This window comes from Scyliorhinus canicula, chromosome 5 (genome assembly GCF_902713615.1).
Source record: "Scyliorhinus canicula chromosome 5, sScyCan1.1, whole genome shotgun sequence".
NCBI lineage: Eukaryota > Metazoa > Chordata > Chondrichthyes > Carcharhiniformes > Scyliorhinidae > Scyliorhinus > Scyliorhinus canicula.
In genome coordinates this window covers 125825151-125840851 of record NC_052150.1, presented here as the reverse complement: position 1 = coordinate 125840851, position 15701 = coordinate 125825151, and the positions used below count along the sequence as shown (strand labels likewise).

General features: G+C 45.6%; 1 protein-coding gene across 2 annotated transcripts in view; it reads left to right on the top strand.

The window, feature by feature from the left end:
- The window catches only part of poc1bl (POC1 centriolar protein homolog B (Chlamydomonas), like), a 94443-nt gene that overhangs the window by 55208 nt on the left and 23534 nt on the right, over nt 1–15701 (top strand). For both annotated transcript variants that reach the window (XM_038797585.1, XM_038797586.1), the window contains exons 9-10: nt 537–647; nt 15329–15481. In XM_038797585.1, coding sequence (XP_038653513.1) covers nt 537–647; nt 15329–15481 — 264 coding nt within the window. The remainder of the gene's footprint in view (nt 1–536; nt 648–15328; nt 15482–15701) is intronic.

Sequence of the window (15701 nt, the reverse complement as noted above, 5' to 3'; positions counted from 1 at the left end):
AAGGAGATGAGAGGCATGGAAAGAGTGAATAGCCAGAGGCTTATCCCCAGGGTGGAAATGGCTGTCATTTATGGGGACATAATTTTAAGGTGATTGGAGAAAGGTATAGGGGAGATGTCAGAGGTAGGTTCTTTACACAGAGAGTGGTGGGTGTGTGGAATGCACCGCCAGTGGAGGTGGCGGAGTCAGAGTCATGAGGGACATTTAAGCGACTCTTAGACAGGCACATGGACAGCAGTAAATTGAAGGGGTGCAGGTTAGGTTGATCTTAGATTAGGATAAATGGTCAGCACAACATCGTGGGCTGAAGGGCCTGTAGTGTGCTGTATTGTTCTATGTTCTATGTTGTAATGCTGCACCAGTAATAGTCTTAGAATATTGAAAGGCCACCTGGTGTGAACCCTTTTAATATTTACTGCGCCATCTCATTGGAATGCTAGCTATCCTCAACATCTAGTATGTGAATGGATCGGATCCAGGGTGTATTTGATGTTTCTTTTCCTGCATACCTTTTAACATTGGGACATTTCTTCCAGATTCGAAGTGCAGGAATTCACTCAGAATGCCTAGATTACAACGCACCAGAACATAGTCCTGTAGGAGCACATCTGTCTTTGTTTGGGTGCCATGGTCAGGGAGGTAATCAGGTAGGTTCTCTTGTTTTTCCTAACCATCCAGGTCTTGGGATTTTTTTCCTTATTGAAATTAATTAGAGCAACAATGTTTTTTACATTTGAACTATTTTGGCCTTTTGGTATAATGTTGATGTATGGCATGTGAGAACATATGTGAAAGTAAATGGAGCAGCTTTTATTTGAGATACGGATGGCACGGCAGCACAGTGGTTAGCACTGTTGCTTCACGTTCCAGGGTCCCAGGTTCGATTCCCAGCTTGGATCACTGTCTGCGCGGAGTCTGCACATTCTCCCTGTGTCTGTGTGGGTTTCCTCTGGGTGCTCCGGTTTCCTCCCACAGTCTAAAGATGTGCAGGTAATAATAGTAATCTTTATTTTCACAAGTAGGCTTACATTAACACTGCAATGAAGTTACTGTGAAAAGCCCCTTGCCGCCACATTCCGCCACCTGTTCGAATACACAGAGGGAGAATTCAGAATATCCAATTCACCTAACAGCAAGCCTTTCGGGACTTGTGGAAGGAAACCAGAGCACCATGCAGTCACAGGGAGAATGTTCAAACACCGCACAGGCAGTGACCTAAGACGGATTAGGTAGATTGGCTATGCTAAATTGCCCTACGTGCCCAAAAAGGTTAGGTGGGGTTGCTGGGTTACGGGGATAGGATGGAGGTGTGGGCTTATGTCGGGTGCTCTTTCCAAGGGCTGGTGCAGACTCGATGGGCCGAATGGCCTCCGTCTGCACTGTAAGTTCTATGATTTCTATGATAAACTTGGGAGGAATAGGGGACTAAACAAAACTCCAATAAAATTCAGGGGTACTGTGGGAGGAATGAGGGAGTGTTGATATGATGTGCTATAATTGTTTTTAAGAGTCATTATCAGTAAAGGTGAACAGCTACTTCTGTTGATATCCTCTGCAGTTAAGGTTGGCTGCAGGGAAGGCAGTAGATCAACTTAATTTGTACTGAGTAGGGTTTTGAACAGCAATGTTCAGTCATGGATGTTTTCAAACTTTGGAGCAGGGAGGTCAAATATGGTAAAACGTAACTTCAGCCAGAAATATAGGGGACATTATAAATGGGCTGAACTAGAATTTTAGGCTAAGAAAGTTTCACCATGGCTAGTTCTATCCTTCAGCTAATCCCAAAGGCAAAATGGAAAAATTTATTTGATAACATTTAATGATTGTATGTTGCTACCAATGTGGTGTGTTTTATCATACACTGGGCTGAAATATTATCGGACACTCACTCTTTGGTTTTACAGTGGCTGAACTTTCAGCAGACAAGATTTTTACTGGTAAGGTTAGCTCGTGCAATGTCTACTGGCTGACAGCTTCCCTGGGGACACAGCTGCAATATTACAAACATAGGAATTGTATTGATTTTGCAAGTGGGTGCAGACACGGGCTGGCAATGATCCATCGATTGTGTAGTATGAGTGGATTTTAACCAGCAGGAATCTTGCTCGCTATAATCAGAGTTGGCCATCTGTGAAATCAACAAAATTGGTCCTCACAAAGTGAAATGCTTTGGTTCTGGATATAAAACGCAGGGCTTCGGAAATAAAAGATTGGAAAAGCACATTAGGCCCATCAGCATGTGTTAAACTGAAGGCACACGAGTACCTTGGTTATGTGCATTGTCAGAGCTCCAACAGTCACCCTTCAATGCTTATCTACTGGGCATAATGTTGGAGTTCATTCAGGAATTCATTCACGATCTTGTCAAACTCCCTTTTGAATTTTTGAAGAGACCACACAGACTGCATGGGTTGGTCAATGATGTGGGGCAGTGAGAGAAAGTGGCATTACTTCCTGAATCCAGAACTACTTCTGTGCTTTGTAATCAACACTCCTGTGCCAAACCTATCTACCTCATGCACCTTAGAAGAATTTTTTAATCACAGAATTTTTTATCGTTCCGCAGCCTTAAACGCAATTCTGCATGGTGCACACCAGCTTGGTGTCCACCCTCCTAATGTGCAATGCTATATTTGTATAATAAATTACATCTGTCAGAAGCAGGTCCTTTTTCCCATTGTGACTAGATGAGCCTGTAATCAATTTTTCTCATCTAAGATTCCAATGCTTTGTACCATCTACAAAGTTGGTGAGAAATTCCTCCCCACACTTCAGTAGATTATTGATAAAGGTAGTGATGAGCACCCGTCCTAATGTCAATCCATGATTTAAAAAAAAATTTAGAGTACCTAATTCATTTTTTCCAATTAAGAAGTAATTTAACATGGCCAATCCACCTACCCTGCACATCTTTGGGTTGTGGGGGCGAAACCCACTCAAACACGGGAAGAATGTGCAAACTGCACACGGACAGTGACCCAGAGCTCGGATCGAACCTGGAACCTCCGGGTTCATCACTCCAGGGTGATGGGACTGTGTCAGCATTATCAGCGGGGTATGGTCAAGAGCAGGGCAGGAGATGATAAACAGCAGACAGCTGTGTCCTGGTGCTCCTCATTCAATGCCGTAGTCTGATCCCTGCCTATCTGCTGAGTGCCTGCTCACCCCCATCACCTGTGTTGTGCCTAAACCACAGTGTGTCTTTAACCCATATACGAATGACCATAAGTTGTTTCATACAACAATATAATTTATTTATGTACACACAATGTTAAGGTTATTTCAATCACACACGCACACACAAGTTGAAATGCAAAGCTATTACATGCAAGACCTTAACTTTCAAGTGACTGACAAGTACCGGACAGTCATGGCCTTTATCTGAGATTCGCAGTCTCACAGTGTTGATGGTTAGTTGCTGGTTGTCGTTGTACTTTGCTCTGGTCCTTCTCTCAGTAGCGTGTATGGTCTTCCTTGTCTTCGGCTGGTGAAGGGCCACCGTTGTTGGTTGCTGTCGAGAGACTGAATGAGGGGTTGTGCAGCACCTTTTGTCCCCGGGTGTTTTGCGCCTTTTTGGGCGGTCCCAGGTGAGCTTCCAATCAATCGATTGGAATCGGGGCTCGAATACCCTGATCGATTAGGTCCAATCAAGACCCGCCATCTTGATGTATCCTTACCGCCCATTTCCATTAGTATCTGCGGCACGTAGGCCTTTCCCAATAGGAAACAGGCACCACTGAGTCTGCTACATTGTAGTGATTTACATTTAAACCCATTGTCCCAGGATGGCCTTTTGATGGCCTTTTTCCTCGGCTATTTGTAAAGTGGTGGTGAAAGCAGGGATGTTAGTGACTTTTAAGGGGCATCTTGACAAATACATGAATAGGATGGGAATAGAGGGATACGGACCCCGGAAGTGTAGAAGATTTTACTTTAGACGGGCAGCATGGTCGACGCAGGCTTGGAGGGCCGAAGGACCTGTTCCTGTGCTGTTTTGTTCTTTGTCTGGGCTGCAGCATTTTGTTTATTTGGAGCTGCAGTCTGTTTGTCCCTGAACTTGGCCACTTTTCCCAGCGTCCTCTGCCTGACACCATTTTAGGTGGCCATATATCTCTCCTCTTGATCCTGAACTCAGAACCAATACCTGCCCAGCATCCCCAGTCACCCGTCCGTCAAGGAAGGCCCAGCACTAAATTCAATTACACATTACAGATGCTATTCCAATTTATCCTTACAATCACATACTTAACTACATACATGTAAAATGATAAAGTTACACAGAAATGAAAAATGTCAACACAATTATACAAAAATAAAAATAATAATGCCAGTATGAAATTGAAACCTAAGTTGATACAGTAATGCTTGTTACTAGTGTAAATAAGTATGAGTTCCAGATGGCTTTTTAATTTGGTTACATCTGGGGGGGCCCATGTTATGAACATGGATCCCAAGTCCTGATATTGGGTTATTTTGGCTTTCCACCTACAGAATTGGAAAGTGAGGATAATGAGATAAATTAACGTGAACAGAATCAAGTGTGAAATAAGGCGAATGATAGGGTGTATCTGTACATTTGAGCTCCAGTTCCAAAAATCATCCCACCAAGTGGTGGCCTTAATTTCTGTGATTTGTCTTTTTACACCTTGAGTTTGTTGGATCACTTTGGTGAAGGTTTTATTTGTGATGTACCATCAATTGGACGCGAGGCACGATGAATGTCCAAACTTAGGCTTTAATCAGCTAGTTGTTAGCCCGGTGGTCGACTACAGAGAAAGGCCGACCGCCGGGAACTCTGGGTACTTATACTAGTCCCAGCCAATCAGACGAGAGGCACATGACCAGCCAGAGCCAATGGGAAACCAATGCTCTGCACCAATGGTAGTGCTCCCATTCATACCACCACAATTTGCTGAAGCCAATTATTGTTGAATTGTTTGTAGTTCCTCAGGCTTTAATTCGGTATCATACTCTTCATAATAATCCCCCAGATTTTGCTGGAGCTTATCGGTGGCATTTATGTCCACCCTTTCCCTCTTCTGTATATCTATCAAATGTATGAGGCCCACCTGGGCCAGGATGTCGGGTTTGATGCAGAATGTATTGTTGGTGATGTCACAGTGTGCCGTGCCATACTGATATTGTTTCAGGGAGGTGGTCAGGCAATACTCTCCTGCTCCCTTGTATGCTATCCAAGTGATATCTGTGTCCAGGCTGCATGCCACTATGGTGCAATTTAGAGTGGTGTTTGTCCGAAAGCCACACATTGCATGCTTGTTTAGATGTACCAGGTAGGGGCATGCAATTATTGTGTCAGTTTGCTGACATCTGTCCAGAATAGTGCCTACGAGCTTCCCATCCTTTTCTACTGCGTGCGATAGAGTGCCGTCATGCCCTATCCAAATGTCGTCGTGGATTGTCCCTATATTGTCCTCCTCAAAAACCCTTAGTCCAGTCAGGTCATCTGTTATGATTGGAGGTCGTAGGATCATTCCAAAGAATGTCCCTGGAGTTCCCCTGCAGTCATTGTTGAACCAAACTTTAGGCAATTGTCTCATTTGGCAGCCAGATAATTTTGGGTGTTTGTTCCCGGTGAATAAATGCTCCATCTGTTCGTCACTAATCCAAGATGGAATCTGCTCCCTGTGGACCTGGTCTAAATTTACCCTCAGCTGCTCTATCATCCATTGCCCATACACACTACAGAGAGTCCGATTCTGCTGCTGGTTATTGTCTTTTTTTCCCATATAATTTGGTTGATAGTCCTGGCATGTCCCTCTAATACAGCTACCATGTGACTGTTAGCTGCATTCCCGGTCAGATCCCCCTCAGCATCTTTCTGGTTGTCCTCATTAATAGAATTTAGGGCCTGTTGGAGCAGGAGTCTGAGTTTGTTGTCCAAATTAACCAAATCAAGGGAGTTAATAGTTGACATTCCTGCCCCTTAAGCTGTTGCTGCGTCATTTATCAGTCCCCTCTTGACCCTGTTCTGTCTCTCGTCCATTCTTTTCTTGCGTCCTAACCTACGGGTCAAAGGAGGTATAGACGTTTAAGTTGGGGAAAGCAGACTCTGGTGATTGAGTCCCAGCTGTATCCACCACCACCAGTACCAATTGATGGTAGATGTTATCATACAGGATTTCCCTGTGTTTTATCGTACTAATCCATTTTGTGGGACGGGTGGCTTCAGGACAAATGGAGTGAGGTGTGTCTAGGGCTGGCTTTGGTCTTGTCTGATCTCAAATAGGGCTAAGTTTACCCCCCCCCCCCCCCCCCCCCCCCCCCCGGGGGGCATCTTTACCTAAGTTCCAATCCCTTTTCAGGGCTATTAGCAAGACGTCCAATTTTGGGACACCCGTTATTTGAAAATCACCACCAATCCCCTTTTATGGTGACACTAAGGTAGCATCCATCTGAGGTCCTGTTTGGCTTTTTGTAAATGAGCCTCTAATTATTGCATCTGACCATAATACTCATATTGGGGTGTATCCATCGTACACCATCCTCGCATTCCCCCTCGTCAGGTGGAGCAAACCATGGTTAGCCAGGGTATAAAAGGTTTGTGTTGTCCTGCGTTTTGAGCCCAGTGATTCCTGTGATGAGAATGGTTTCATCTTGTGTCGTTCGTTGGTGTCCTGAGGATATCAAACATAGTTTTGGTCGTTATCGTATGCTTAATGTCTGCATTTTATACGGTCACTATGCGTGACTCCCGCCTTTTCTTTTTTTTTTGTTAACACAGCCTTATAATGGCTGCGGCTTAGAGTGGTTGGAAATCTTTCAAACACAACCATACAATGGATGAGGCTTATCTTAACCGGCTGAATTTTAGGGTGGTCGGTTTTATTTGTTTATGTCCCGGGAGCACAGAGGTTTACTTAATGGGCTGAAAATAAGGGCAGCCCGATTTAATATAGCAGCAATCACAAGTGGCCTTAAGTGCAAATAGCATGTTGGATCTGTCAAAAGTGACCAACGAAAAGAGCGGTGAAAAGAGAAAGGCGCGGTAAATGAGTCACAGGATCAATACGGCCTTCATCCCACAACCAAACTGTGGTGTGGGAAGCATTGGTGCAGGGGGTTGAGCCCTGCCCAGGCAGAAATTAAATATGAATTCAATATTTGGTGAGTGTTTTTTAAGTAGCCATTTCAGATAGTGAGCAACCCAAAGATAAAGTAGCTGTGAACAGGTGTCGTAACTTTCATAGTTTCGGATGAAGGGACAACGTCATGGCTGGTACCAACTATAATTGGCTGTAGGGGTGGCCTGCTATGCAACCTGGGATACATATACTGCAGGAATGTATCTTCACAGAGTCTGCAAAAGAGTAAAGTACTGCAATGGCTGAGTGTAGGAAGAGATTCGAGTGGATGAAGTGGGTGAGTTCACCCTGGGACAGAGGGAATGAATGTTGGTGTACAAAGAGCAAATATAAGCCCAGACAGCTGGTTTGTGATGCAGAACAAGGCCAGCAGCAGGGGTTCAATTCCCGTACAAGCTTACACGAACAGGTGCCGGAATGTGGCGACTAGGGGCTTTTCACAGTAACGTCATACTTGTGACAATAAAAGATTATTATTATTAAATATAGGAGTGGCATCTGTGACTATGGATACCAGATATACGAACAGATATAGAACTGTGTGTGTATCAGCACCAGATAAATGAACAAAGTCAGGAGTGGTGTGTGTTAACACGAAATACAGGAACAAATATAGGAGTGCCGGTCACGACCCAGTTGAGTGGTGAAGGTAGGTTGGATGAACAGGAGTAATCCTGGACGAATGCGGATGAATGTTAAAATTTAGCCATGCTCGGCCTCGAAGACGTTTAAAATTTAGCAATGCTTGGCCTGTAAGATGTTTAAATAAACTATGTGTGTGGAACACAGGTGTGCTACGTGGAAATTCTGCTTGATCCCAAACATAGTCTTTACATTTTGCATGACCCGTCCGGTGAAATGTGTCCCTTTACCGGACTGTCTGTTGCGGGGAAGACCCCATCATGTGAAGATCTGGTGGGCAGGATTTTAGCTGTGGCCTTAGCTGTGTTGGAGTGGGTAGGGAATGCCTCAACAACATTAAGTGAACATATTGCTGACGACAAAATCATACTTAAAGCCGTTTCTCCAAGGTGGGAGTGGGTCAATGTAATCCACGTTAGATTTGTCCAGGGACCTTCCACAGGACGGGTGTGCCTCAATTGTTCCTTCCTGGCATATATATCGGGGTTATTCTGTGCGCAAATGAGGCAATTCTCTATGTAGTGGGTACATCATCCCGTAATTCCGGCCACCAGTATAGTGTTTTGAAGTGTTCTGTGTCGTGACTATATCCTGGTGCCCCTGTCCGTCGTGGAACTGGTAGGTGAGCTGATTTATGTCTTGGGTGGGGATAACGTAATTGCAGTTCTTTAAAATCAAGCCATCCTGTGTAGTGAGTTTGTCCCTCCATTTAAAGTATGGGGATGGGTAGGTCCCATCTAAGATTACTTTCAGGGATTCGTCCGTGCGTTGGGCCTGGGCTAGGTCAGCTATGTTGGTCTGGGACCACAGTCACTGCACTTATTGGCTCACATCCGGGTGGTTGCCAGAAGTGTCCATTACGGGCGGCGGCTTTAGCTAAGGTGTCGGCCTTGCAGTTGCTGGGCGGGGAGGTCCGGTGGTGGCTTTTAACTTTGGTGATGCGGTATGTGCTGCCACTGGCTTCTTTCATAATATATTTCAATAATGGTGCCGATGGAAGGGGCTTTCCGTCTGCCAAGACAAAACCTTGTGCTTGCCGTAGGGGAAGGAACTCTGTCAGGCTGTTGCGTACGTACATGCTGTCCGAATGTATGGTGGCGGGGGTTGGGAATGAGCCGGGGTGCGTGACCACATGAGCTATCGTGGACAGCCCGCGGCTTGGGCTCCCAGGTGTCCTGGTAGTTTCAGGGCTACTTCTTCCAGTGGGTGTCCCGACGCGTCCTCCATATAATGCCACAGCAAGTTATTCTACTCCCGTCCTCAATCATGGAGGAGCCATCGACATAAATTTTAAACGTATTCTTGGTGTGCTTCGTGGCTGCCTGTCTGTTGCCTGCCATGGCTCTAGTGGTTTGGCAATGAAGGATCCCGTGGGGTGTTTGGTCGCTATTACCTGGCACACATGTGGGGTTCCCCTGTAATGCAAGTTGTCAACTAGGAACGTGGGCACTTTAGTTCATTTCACAGTAATATCCCTACCCTGCAATAACAGTGTCCAGCGTGCGGCATGGACCTGGCTTACTAAGCCGTCTTTGAGTCAGCTGTCTAATATGAGTTGGGTCGGAGTGTGCTCCATGAAGATAGTGACAGGATTGAGTCCAGTCCTGTCGGCAAAATATTGGACAGCCCAAAATACCGTGAACAGGTGTCATTCGCACCCAGAGAAGCCTTGCTCTACAGGGTCTTATACTTAGATAGATAGATACAACAGTACAGCACAGAACAGGCCCTTCGGCCCTCGATGTTGTGCCGAGCCATGATCACCCTACTCAAACCCACGTATCCAGCCTATACCCGTAACCCAACAATCCCCCCCCTTAACCTTACTTTATAGGACACTACGGGCAATTTAGCATGGCCAATCCACCTAACCCGCACATCTTTGGACTGTGGGAGGAAACCGGAGCACCCGGAGGAAACCCACGCACACACGGGGAGGACGTGCAGACTCCGCACAGACAGTGACCCAGCCGGGAATCGAACCTGGGACCCTGGAGCTGTGAAGCATTTATGCTAACCACCATGCTACCGTGCTGTCCTATTCTTAGTACTCACTATAGACAATGGTTAGCTCTGGTCTAAATTACATTTGCTACATCTTAGTACAGCACAGGCCACTCAAGTGCTTGCTTCATGGGGAACTAGAAACTTCTTGATTTAGAGGCCTTATAAAGCATGGCTAAGGTTGTTAGGTTGCTTCACAGAGCTCAGTGAAAACACCATGAATGCTATTTAATTTGCATACAGGTCAAATTACAGATCCTGGTGTTCTTCTATAAAACATATCCAACATTGCAGCACCATCAGTAACAGCTCTTGCCAAATCTCCTGCCGTGGAGTTGGAGGATGAACTTTTGACAATCTGCAGTAATCCTATCCCCCCTCTACATATTGAGATGGAATCTTCGTTTCTTATAGTGGATCTTTTCTAGTTTCAAAAATAGACTCCAATGTGTGAACCTGCCTTTCAGCAAATAAACTTTTACCAGATGGTCCCAACCCATACCCCAGAATTTCCAGGCCAACTGTTCTCAAATGCCTTCAACAACCCAGCATACCCACCCCTCGCCATTGCGCCCATTCCCTGCCCCTAAATCCCACTACTATTTTCACTGGTACAATTCTCAGATGGGGCATCCCACCCATAAGTTCATACAACTCACCCCTTCCAAGGGAACAATTTGTCACTGTCAAATTAAAGACGAGACTCACCTTGGGAGGCATATGCTACGGGACCTAATCTGTCATGCCGTTCCTGTAGTAGTACTGCAGAAAGGGTACGGTCTGTGGCTGCAACTTCCAAAGCATAGGGCAAGTCTGGGTTGGGGACAAGTAGGGCTGGTGCTGTGGCCTGGGTGCACTTTAATTCAGTTACTGCAGCTGTGTGCTGTGGGGTCCAATTCCAAGGGGCGTTTTTCTTTATAAGTTCAGACAGTGGAGCAGCTTTGGTGGCAAACCCATTGAAGTGGTTTCTGCAGTATCCTACCAGGCCTAAGAAGGACCGGAGGGCACTTACGTTGGGAGTGGTGGTAACTGTAGGATGGTGTCTATCCTTTTCCTTTCAACCTCCCTTTTCCCGTGAGTTACTATGGTGCCTAGGTATAAAACCTTTGGCTTCATAACTTGTGCCTTCTTTGAGTTAACGTTGCATCTGAAAGAATGGAGCAGGGCTCGTAATTCATCTAATAAAGCCATGTGCTCCTCTCTGCTGTTGGCTTGCAGTAATAAATTATCAATATACTACACTAGACAATCAGGTCGGGAGAATTTAGATAATCCGGTGGCTAGCTGTCGGTAAAATATTATCGGGAAATTGTGGAAGCCCTGCGGGAGACAAGTCCAAGTGTATTGTTGGCCTTGGAATGTAAAGGCAAACTCTTACTGGCAGGCCTGGACCAATGGTATAGACCAGAAACCATTGCTGATGTCCAGCACTGTGAAGTATTTTGCCTGCACCCCTTGTTTCATCATGGTTGTGGCACTTTGCTGGGTCAAAATTAACACTGGCTCTCTTGCCTTGCTCCGTGATGTGGGAGACTAAAGGTCGTGCCCATTTAGTGAGTCGGCATTATCTAGGTTGGAACGCTCTAATGCCCCATATACCCCTTTAAACTGTATCCAGAGGCGACTAGCAAAAGCGGCCGGCTGTTCCCCTTTCTTCTGTTTACTCTTATTTAAGCCGTCTACTGGGTCTCCTTATTGTAGCCTACCGCAGTCAAAATTGTCTCTTTCATTTCATTGAAACTTCCCTCTCCCACATTTTGGGGAGATGGCAAGGCTGATCTCACGGACTGACTAAGGCACGTCACTATAAGTTTCACTTCCTGTGGGCAGCACGGTAGCACAAGTGGATAGCGGCAGGGTCCCAGGTTCCATTCCCCGCTGGGTCACTGTCTGTGCGGAGTCTGCACCACGTTCTCTCCGTGTCTGCGTGTGTTTCCTCTGAGTGCTCCGGTTTCCTCCCACAGTCCAAAGACATGCAGGTTAGGTGGATTGGCCATGCTAAATTGCCCTTAGTGTCCAGAAAGGTTAGGAGGGGTTATTATGTTATGGGGATAGGGTGGAAGTGAGGGCTTAAGTGGGTCAGTGCAGACTCGATGGGCCGAATAGCCTCCTTCTGCACTGTATGTTCTATGTTCCTCCCTTTTGTCTAAGTAGTACATTATCTTTTGCTGCCCGATGCCTTTGAAAAAGCAGTGTGGGTCAGCAGTCGGCTCAAAGGTCATGATTTTATTACACGCGTCACTCACTTGGGTTACTGTGAGCGGGGCTGTATACATGATGGCCGAGCCTGGGGAATTCCCTAGCCTTCTCTCTGTAGTGACTGGGTGCATCGGTACTGGGGTTGGATCTGGTGGTGCTTTCTCTGTGATGGGGGTGTGTGCGGTCGGTGTGACTGTCTGTGGGGGTGGCTGATCCCAACTCTCGGTTCTCATGCCATACATTTTGGTGTGTTCCTGTAACTCTGCCCAATCTGCCATCCCTTCCTCAACTGTCCCGAAGGTACACATAAAACCGTCTTGAACCGAGAGTAATGGTTTTAGTCTGTTCATTTCTCACTGGCACTTAATGGTCAGCGGTTTCTTGGCGCTGCTCCTTGCTGGCTAGGTAGAGCGCTTGAAATGAAATGAAATGAAATGAAATGAAAATTGCTTATTGTCACGAGTAGACTTCAATGAAGTTACTGTGAAAAGCCCCTAGTCGCCACATTCCGGCGCCTGTCCGGGGAGGCTGGTACGGGAATCGAACCGCGCTGCTGGCCTGCTTGGTCTGCTTTAAAAGCCAGCGATTTAGCCTTGTGAGCTAAACCAGCCCCTGGTTTACACTTTGAGTTCTGCCTGCAGATCGGTGCACTTCGCTTTTAGATGAGTGGCTTCTGGTACGGGCTTGCTTTCGTGCCACCACAGCCTATTAGGTGTCTTGGTAGGCTTTATCACATTGGGTCTGAAAGCTTCCTAAATGCACTAGGTTAGTCTGGTTTATGCGCTTCAGGTCGCTAACCTCCTTATCTTCATCAGCTGTCATGTGCTCAAACCTCTTCTGATGTTTTTCTTTCAATCTTTGTGACGGCCTCGCCAGGCTGAATATAGGCAAGCTCGCGGCAGTTCACGCTCGCTATCACATTTAGAAACGTTTCCACTAAATCGTGTCCTTTGTCTATCTGCAGAAGTATTCTTTTTGCAGATCTTTTGTATAAAGACGCTGGGTCAGCTTCTACGCTTGAGGGTAGTGTTTTATGAGTATGTAGAGTAGGCTAGTTGATTGCTAGCCCATCAGTTGAGGCGGTAGGCAGCTACATGGGAGATTGTGTAGGTGATTAATGAGACATTCAAGGCCTTCTATCAGGAGTTGTATAGATTGGAGGTTGGGGGAGGACTCCGAGGCGCATTTCTTGGACGGGTTGGCATTCCCAGAGGTGGAGATATGGAGGAGACTGGAGGCACCATTGGGATTGCAGGAGATAGTGGAGTGTGTTGGATTGATGCAGTCTGGGAAGGCACTGGGACCAGATAGCTTTCCAGTAGAATTTTAGAGCCAATTTTCGGCAGACTTTGCACCCCATCTCCTGGGGATGTATAATGACTCGTTGGCGCAGGCGGAAATGCTTGCGCATGCATCAATTTCTTTGATCCAAAAGAAGGATAAGGATCTGCCAGATGTGTCTTACAGGCCCATCTCCCTGCTGAATACTGATGTTAAGGTGCTGGTGAGGTATCTTGGGGGGGGGGGGGGGGGGGGGGGGGGGGGAGGGAGGGAGGAGCAGGGGCTGCCAGAGGTGACTTTCAAGGATCAGACTGATTTTGTTAAGGGGTGGCAATTGTTCAGCAGCTTCAGGAATCCGTCAAAAGGTTAAAACCCGGAAGCTATTATATCAATGGATGCAAAGAAGGCTTTTGACCGGGTGGAATGGAGGTACCTGTTTGAGATCTTGGGTCGGTTTGGGTTTGGGCTGACATTCATTTCATGGATACGTTTGCTGTTTGCCACCACCACGTGAGTGTGCGAACAAATATGATGATTTGGGACATTTTAGGTTGCATAGGATCACAAAGCAGGGATGCCCTCTGGCCCCACTGTTGTTTGCAATGGCCATTGAGCCTTTGGCTATTGCGCTTCAGGTGTCAAGAGAGTGGAAAGACATTGAAAGGGGAAGTAGGGAGCACAGGGTGTCATTATGCGCCGATGATTTGTTGCTATATGTTTTGAATTGTCTGGAGTAGATGGGGAAAATAATTGACCTAATGGGACGTTTGGTATCTTTTTCTGGTCGCAAACTGAATGTGGCAAAAAGTGAGGTATTCCCGGTGAATGTCCAGAGGGGAATGCGAATTTGGGAGCCCTGCCATTCAACCTGGCCAAAATAAGGTCGAGATTTGGGTATTCAGGTGGCCCATGACTGGGCCACGATGCATAAGTAGAACTTGGCCAGTTTGGTAGAGGGAGTAAAAGGGATTTAAAGAGATGGGATGCCACCTCTTGTGGAGCTGAGTCCACAAAAATATCAGCCATAATGTTATTGAATGGCGGAGCAGGCTCGAAGGGCTAGATGGCCTACTCCTGTTCCTAGTTCTTGTGTTCTTACATGGTATGCTGAAGCAGTATATTGATACTGTTTCTGGAAATACACCATTACGGCTCCAGCAAACTCCTGGGCTGCACGGTAGCATAGTGGTTAGCACAATTGCTTCACAGCTCCAGGGTCCCAGGTCTGATTCCCGGCTTGAGTCACTGTGCGGAGTCTGCACGTTCTCCCCGTGTGTGCGTGGGTTTCCTCCGGGTGCTCCGGTTTCCTCCCACAGTCCAAAGATGTGCGGGTTAGGTGGATTGGTCATGCTAAATTGCCCTTAGTCCAAAATTGCCCTTCGTGTTGGTGGAGTTACTGGGTTAGGGGATACGGTGGGGGGTGTGGTCTTGAGTAGGGTGCTCTTTCCAAGAGCCGGTGCAGACTCGATGGGCCGAATGGCCTCCTTCTGCACTGTAAATTCTATGAAATATAATCAGTTTTAAATCAGTGATACAGAATTATTTTATTATTGTAAAAAGTCTTACAACACCAGGTTAAAGTCCAACGGGTTTGTTTCAAACACTAGCTTTTGGAGCACTGCTCCTTCCTCAGGTGAATGAAGTGGTATGTACCAGAAACATGTGTGTATATATGTTTATATATATATATATATATAGACAAAGTCAAAGATGCAAGACAATGCTTTGAATGCAATTTTATTATTGGCATGAAAGATTAAAGGTACACCAACAGTTCAACCTGATTGTCTGGTCCTCAAATCACATTTCCAATATGCTAAGTTCCAACAGAGGCCATTGTTATTGGAGATCAACAGAACATTGAGGAATAGTTTACAATTTAATGGTTATTATTAATTGCATAAGGATGCATAATCACTCAGAGTCTAACTGTTTATAGCCTTGGTAGAATTTAACATCCGCCTTTTTACATTTTCTATTGTTTTACTTGTTGATATAAATTAGAAAATATGTTTTGCTTGTCTCTTTTTAATTATGCAATTAATTAGACTATGTTCAGGACATGTTACTTCATACCCAACTTTTCTTTTTAAAAATAGTATTTTGAATACACATCCAAAGGAGAAATTCGATTTAACTCTGTGACTGAACTGTGTGCAGAAGTGGTTGATGGAAAGAATAGCGTTGGAATGACGTATTGCCCATTAGATAACCTTCCTGTTCCAGAGTCTATTATATGGGAATTTAAAAATGTAAGTAAAGAAAACATAAAGAAAATATATCAAGAGGAAAACCAGAATTGAAATTAATTCCTGCAGTCCATTTGGTTTATACTTATTTTTTTGAATCAATGCACATCTGTATAATAATCTAGCCATTTGTATTTGCATTTTCTTAAGGTCCTTGTAGCCAATTTAGTAAACAGGAGCACAGACATCTGCATACATGGAGAAGACAGTACCTTTGCTTTCC